Consider the following 7,180-nt stretch of genomic DNA (forward strand, 5'->3'; position numbering starts at 1 on the left):
GAACCAAACCACAGATCTGATAAGCAGAACCACTGTGTTTACAGTATATTAACAGTTGGGATGGAACAGAAAAACCCATGTTTTAAATGGACATGAAACTCAAACCACCAACATTAACCCGGAGTTAGTTTTCTTAAGCACACACAACAGAGCTTATTTAAAATTGACCCATTTGTTCTTTTAAATACACTATGTTTTGTTGTGGTTGATGAAACAATGCCACAGTCAGTTTAAGGGAAAGTATTTGTGGAGAGTAATGGTCAACAGTCCTTGACAGAGCAAACATGGCAAGACGCACAATCACACATTCCAACAGGCAATTTGCTGTTATCAATGAACCTAACTGACATATTTCTGAAGTGAAGGAACTGAAGAACCCTGAACAACCCTGAAGAAACCCAGACACACAAGGAAAACACATGTCCATATAAAGACGGCCCTTCTGGCATTGAGCCCTTGATTATTATTCTTCTATTCAAATTATCATTGATAAAAACTCCTCAGGTTAACTAAACAACCCAAAACATGGATGAATCAACTTATATAGCTCAGGGTGACCAGTTTGATTTCATTGAAATGATTGTTGATGCTTTTAGCCCTTCTCATCATCAACATTTTAAATCAGCCTCATGATTTATGGTCAGATGTCCCTTGTTTTAGCCTCATTACATCGAGGACTTGATTTTTTAAGGATCACTTTGATTCCTCTGGAAATATACATCATTGAATTTCTGACAATATTTGCAGTTTTAGTGAAGCTGTCATGTCCAGAGTGCTGTCTTTTAATCAAAAAGATTGAGCTTTTTACCATCAAGAGCCCAGACACTCTGGACTGACCTGCGTGTGGAAACAAAGACCATCTGAGCCTGCATCCACTTCTTAGTGTCTTTGATCACAAAGCACATTGTTTTAATTGTGTCTGCCTGTATAGCTCGCTGGTTTTAATATATTGTCCATTGTTTTTCTTTTGATGTCCCTCATGTATTTAATCACTGATTCTGTTGTTTTTCCCCCATTAGGATTTTCAAACAATTCAGTACGAAGTGTTTTTTTTTCCTCCAACGACAAAGTATCAACAAGCTAGTCCTCGATCCTTGAATCAAAATACCTTATGAATGTAATTAGCACAGTTAACCTGACGACTACAAGGGAATGTTTTATGTTATTCAGAAATTACTCAAAATTTGGGTGAGCAATATTTGAAAAAAGTTAGTAAAACTAATACATACATACAAACCGATAACTAATTAAATACACGCAGATGAAAACGTAACCTTCTTGGCCAGCATTTGTTGGCAAAGGTAAAGATGTATCAGAGAGCAAATGCGTAAAAAGTTCAGCACATATTGAAAGTATTTCTGGTCATTAGACAAAACAATGACAATCTCACACAATAAACATTTTCACTTTATTTAATAGTATACCTTTCACCACACACAAAAACGACAAACATAAATGGCCTCTAAATTTAAGTAAAACAGTATTACGAGACCCCCAGATAAGGCAAAGTGAGAGATTAAATTAAAAGCTTGTATAAAGTGAAAACAGTTTTGCATAAGAGTTCCCTGCAGAGCAAAAATCACAGTTACTCTAGAAGCGTCTCCTAACTTATTTTAGCCTGACAGAAGGCTGCAGAGAAAACACAAACTACTTACTTCATTATTAAGAGGGAGTTTTTCAAACTCCTTGCATAAATATAATGTGCGGCAAAAAAAAAAAAAAAAAGTTCATGAACCTGAGACGGAAAATGGCAACGAAGCACAAGTTAAGCACTTTCACAAACATACAGTATATGACAAACCACACAAATAGATATAAAGGCTTTATAGTTGCATATATGGATTCATATTCTGTAGGTGCAGTAACTAAACCCAATGTGAGCGTTGCAGAAAGGCAAGAAAGTAGACTAAGTTCATAAGAGGCAGGTTGGCCTTATGACTAGATCACTGTTGATTGTCAAGAAAAGAAATATCCACTGTGTAGATAAATGCAAAAACTCTAAACAGCAGCAGTGCTTAACTACTATTCTAGAAAACGACAGGGATCCCTTGTTTTCATCAACGTACAATACAAACACAACTCAGTAATCTTAAAAAAACAACATTATTTTGGAATGTTTTCCCTCAATAACCTCAAAGTAACGGGAACAGAGGAGGTGAGGTGCGATAGGCATTTCAGGCACTTAGAGAAGAATTGTACAGCAGGGGTAAACATTAGTGCAAAGCCACTTTCAAAGGAATGAGTCAAAAATGTGAGAGTATAAACAAACAAACAAACAAACAAAAAAAAAGTGAGGAAAATAAAACAGTAAAGGCAAAAGTGTGGGGGGCACAGTGTGCTGATCAGAAAATTGGCTCTGTGACGCTGAAGTGCAAGCAGAGGCTGTTTCTGCAGAAGGTCCAGAGAAGCTGCGAGTTCCAGTGCATGTCTGTCTTTGGTGTAAAGGTTAAAGGCTACAGAGAAAAAGAGAAGGCTGAGTAAAGGGCGTTTTGCCTTTTCTGAGAAGGTAAACAGATTTTGGTTCTTTGTAGTTCCTGCACTGACGGAAAACAACCCTTGTTCACATACAAGATCAATTCGAGATCAAAACTCCCATTTTTGCATCTTGGGGGGGGGGGGGGGGGGGGGGGGGGGATATCCACACTTGGTGTACTGTGCAGACAGCGAGCCCTGAAACGAGGGAGCGTTGAGGCACCGGCCTCCTTTTCTATTGGTCGGAGCTCATTATGGACACCAACCGGGATGTTTTCTGTCCAGGCTGAGACTTTGTGTCAGCGGAAATCTCTGGTACGGCTCCCTCGGCAGCCGCCTGTCGCTCGCACAGGCTGCCCAGCAGCTGAGCCGTCTGAAAGACAGAGGCGTGACCGGTGGGCTGCAGGGACTGAACCTTCTGAAGGTTCTGGAGTGTCCGCAGCATCTCGGCAGACACGATGGGCAAGTGCTGTTCCTGGATCAAGCTGGAGCTGGCGGGTCGCATGTCGGCGCTGCGCTGAACCGGGGGCCTGGCGGCTGGCCTGGTGCGTTGTGCTCGCGAGGAGCCAGACGATGTTTTCTTCTGTGGCGGGGGAGACGCTTCTTCGTCCACCGACTGATCACTGGATGACATTGTACTGTCAGAGTCTTCGCTCGCTTCCTCGTCGTCGTCGCTGCACTTGTCGTCGTGATCGTCGTTTTCTTCCGCCTTGGCGCCATCTCCATCAGTGATATAAATCATGTCTTTGGGGAGAGAGGTGAACTGGTACACAAGACGCTGGCCTTCAACCTTGTTCAGTATGCCCCTCTGGTAGTAGTACCTGCATTAAAAAAAAAAAAAAAAAAAAAACAACACCGGCACAATGCACCGTGGGTTTATCGCTATGAATTTGTAAAGGCGCCGTCATTCAGTCGGTTTGAACCAGAATCTGACCCAGAGGGAGACGCTCCCGAAAATGTGGAGTTCAAAATATTGCGTGTCTGAATACGTTACTCAGTTTGGTCGTATGTTTTTGTTACAGTTACTACCGAGTAGCTCATGCTAGCTCCTGCTAGCTGTAAGAGTAACTGTTACAGTTTTTCATATTACACCGAACTTATGCAGTATAACAGCAAGGCAGAGCTCCACCACCAGAGGGAGTGGTTATTTCCCCGCATGACATCATGAAGGGAAAACTCTGTGAATTGACTGTATGAGCACACATTCGCTAAAAAGTGGCGCAAGCAAGTGAGGAAGATGACACTTTCTTCACTTTTGGGGCCTCATACACAGGCTATGGGGACACATATTACTGTTATAAAACCATTATGAAAAGGAATTTTGCAGAATATGGGACCTTTAAAATGTGTTACTTTCTTCATGCAGCGTGCTGGAAAAAAAAAATCATCATCGAAACTGAGCAGTCCGGCTTTTTGACTGAAGCGAATCAATGGCATCAATCAAAAACAATGCCTTGGAGTTTTTCACGACAAATGTGAAAGAAACCCTGTCAACCTGCAGCGTCAGCAGCAGTAAAACCCAAAAGGCACATCTTATTTATAAACCATTAAATTTCTGCCCTTGTGAAAAGTGATAAATATAAATTTTGTATCAAGGACTTGGGAGGAGATAGCGGAGAATATTTGTATCGAGCTACTTACAACACTTCAACTTTGCTCAGGTGTGTTTCGGCAGATGAATAATGTTTTCCATGAAACTATGACATTATAAATGTGCTTACGTGATATCTAGCTCACAAAAAGACATTTGTGGACATGCCGCGCTTACTCTGGATGAGTTAACAAACCCCACATCCTGTATATAACTTCATCTATACAACCTTACGGTGTTAAATAAATAACAGAATGCAAGTACTAATTGAGTAAACATTCATTAAGAGCAAATATTTGTTTGGGAGTGTGGTTCATTGTTGCCATAGTCAGAGCATTATTGTGAAAAAATACAGCAAATAAAAATTAAAGTAAATAGTTACACTTTTCAAAACAATAATTAAAATGTCAAAAATAATATAAAGTTTCATCTTGTTTGGTTGAAGCTTTGCGTTACGATTCTGATCTTGTTTCTTTTCAACTTCAACGAGCAAGTGATACTTTTATGAAGCAGTTAAAAACATTTTTTATTCAGACAGGCCTTTGACCTGAAGCTGCTCAATTGTACTTTTTTATATAACTATGTATGTTTTCCTTGCTTCTATATTTAACAGAGATAATGATCTTATCTCCATTTAGTTTTTTCCTGTTTTTAGTGCCATGTAGCACCTTGTGACTCATATCTGTGAAAGGTGCTAGATAAATAAAATTCTAAATATTCTTTTTCTAAGTAATCTAACACAACACTCCGCTTTTTGAAGCAGTTGTGACGTACCTGAGTGCTCGACCCATTGTCTCATAATTCATATCCGGCTTGTTTTTGTGTTTGCCCCAGAGCCTGGCCACCGCTTTGGAATTGACCAGCTTGAAGATTCCTGCGTGGGGATTGGTCCATTTGATGTAGCGGGGACAGACCTGCCTGTCCTGCAGCAGCTCCATCAGGAACTGCCACAGGTACAGTGTGTTTCCTCCTGAAACACAAACACAGGAAACAGACTGATGAAAAAGAGAAACCTCTGGGATTAAACATATTTCTTGGAAAAAAAACAAAAAAAACCCAGTTGGAAATTAATTTATGGTTAATGAAAGGGAATAAACAAAGTCCCAATGTAGATTATTATTTATTCTTATTTCTCTCACCTTGCATTCTCTTTTTTTTACCTTGGAACAAACAAAGAATTACAGAAATTGCGCAACTCGCGTCTACAAAATGAGAGTGAATAGCGTTTGTGATTGCTTTATTTACTGTCGAACACTGTCGGTCGCTCCGAAGAGATCAACCACCAAAACACAGAACGGCTCCTGCAACAAGTCAGGAGCTAATGGGGCTCTCAAAAAAACGAAATGAAATGAATTGTTCCACAATACCCTTGTTGTACTTGTCCTTCTTTACTGTGATGTTTGGAGTGGGAGAGTCTGCCCTCCGATGGCGAGGTTTCCTGCCTGTTAAGAGCACAAAAACACATTTTGCGGCTATTTAACGTGAACCAACGAGCCACAGATTTCCCCTCCGGTTGCGCTGGTGAACAAGAGCAGCACTGACCTCTCTTTCTGGTTTGCAGCTGCGTCACAGACTTCTCGGTGTGCAGCGAGAGCCATTGTGGCTGGTCTACAGCCCCCACAACCCCCTCTGCCGACACCGTCACCTGGGTAACGGGAGTGGTGATGACGTCTCCCAGTGACGGAAAGAAGGTCTGAGCTGCAGGGGGTGGGGGGGGGGGGGGGTGGGGGGGGGGGGGGATGAACGTATTTAATGCAAGTGAACAGCATCCTGACCGCTATTATAAAAAGAAAGCAGAGGCCTTTGACTTGGTAAAGAAGTTGTGGTCTTACAGTAGGGCTGGTCTAGTGACAGCGTGTCTGCACAGTCCATGTTGAGAAGCGAGTCAGCAGCCACAAGTGTCTCCATGATCTCCTCCTCGCCGCTTTCACATGGCTCCACTGCACACCGCAGCGAGGGGAGGAACATACGAAAACACTTTTAGTAGGTGGAGGAGGGCATTTATGTTGAGGAGGAGGAAAATTAAATGGGAGAAACACTGAATATGAAGGATGGCTTCAAGGGATATTACAAAAACATGCTTTCTGGCGAGATCTTGAAATACACGTAGATTTGGTTTTCGTATTTGTGGGATCACCGCCACAACCATGTTTAAATAATAAACGGCGCGTTTCTTTCCAGGAACAAGTTGACATAACTTTGAATAAGCAGACCGTTAAAAAAAACCACACCACCTTAAGTGTCTCTTCTGTGTTTTCGTTCATTGGGTGGGATGGTTTCTCAAAGCATTGTTCAATTGGGATTCATCACGGGGAAATAGTGAAGTAAATGTTCCTGCTGAGGCTCAAGAATTCAGTGTTCACTGGTTTGATCCGTTTGCAATTGTGGTACTGATCATTAAAGTGACAGTAGCAGAGCATTACCATCAGCTGGGCTTCTTGTACTTGCTTTCTGACCAACATCACTCACAATGCATGACAAGCCAATAAGGTGCGAAGGTAAAACTGAAATGTGTTCTGAAAAGTCCAACAAACAATACACCATTGCAAGATGAGATCAACACTTAGGCATATCATTGAACTGAAAGAAGCTGGTATGTTTCGATGCTCATTGCATCCACTCAAGATATGAGGCTCGTGAGGTGGTTGACTGCTCCCAGCCCTCATGTACATCAGAGTGGCTAATGCTGTAGTGTTTGGAGTGAGAGCTGATTAAGTGCTGTGCAGTCTGATACAATAGATATGAATGAAGATAGTGTGTTTTTTTTTTTTACTATCATACAGCCTTATTTTTAAAGTTGGGGAATTCATGAGGTAAGCCGGGTAGGTAACTGGTGTTAGAATAACCTTTTCAAAGGTCAGTATATGAGAAACAATATGATGTGCTGTGCAATACTGACACTTTGAGAAGCAAGTGTGACGTGATGCCTTCACAAAACAGACAATTCAATGTCACAATCTCAATATTATGTCTCACTGGTGAAGTATTTATTATTTGAATGAGATGCTCAGTGCATTTTCGTTGTATACTTGTGAGAATCAAACTTTGAAAATGTATGGATGATGAGTTAGAGCCAATGATCTGCAGTGATCTGTGCGTAAATCATGCGTAAATGTG

The 7,180-nt window shown here is 41.3% G+C and overlaps 1 protein-coding gene across 3 annotated transcripts in view; it reads right to left on the reverse strand.

Moving 5' to 3' along the window:
- Nucleotides 1–1,673: 1,673 nt before the first annotated feature.
- The window catches only part of LOC308135727 (ETS-related transcription factor Elf-1-like), a 7,758-nt gene continuing 2,251 nt past the window's right edge, over nt 1,674–7,180 (reverse strand). For all 3 annotated transcript variants that reach the window (XM_080503821.1, XM_080503822.1, XM_080503823.1), the window contains 5 exons: nt 5,896–6,003; nt 5,606–5,761; nt 5,431–5,505; nt 4,838–5,033; nt 1,674–3,293 (listed from right to left, as the gene is read on the reverse strand). In XM_080503821.1, the coding sequence (XP_080359947.1) occupies nt 2,708–3,293; nt 4,838–5,033; nt 5,431–5,505; nt 5,606–5,761; nt 5,896–6,003 (1,121 nt within the window). In that variant the 3' untranslated portion in view covers nt 1,674–2,707. The remainder of the gene's footprint in view (nt 3,294–4,837; nt 5,034–5,430; nt 5,506–5,605; nt 5,762–5,895; nt 6,004–7,180) is intronic.

Source organism: Blennius ocellaris (assembly GCF_963422515.1).
Source record: "Blennius ocellaris genome assembly, chromosome: 10".
Classification (NCBI taxonomy): Eukaryota; Metazoa; Chordata; class Actinopteri; order Blenniiformes; family Blenniidae; genus Blennius; species Blennius ocellaris.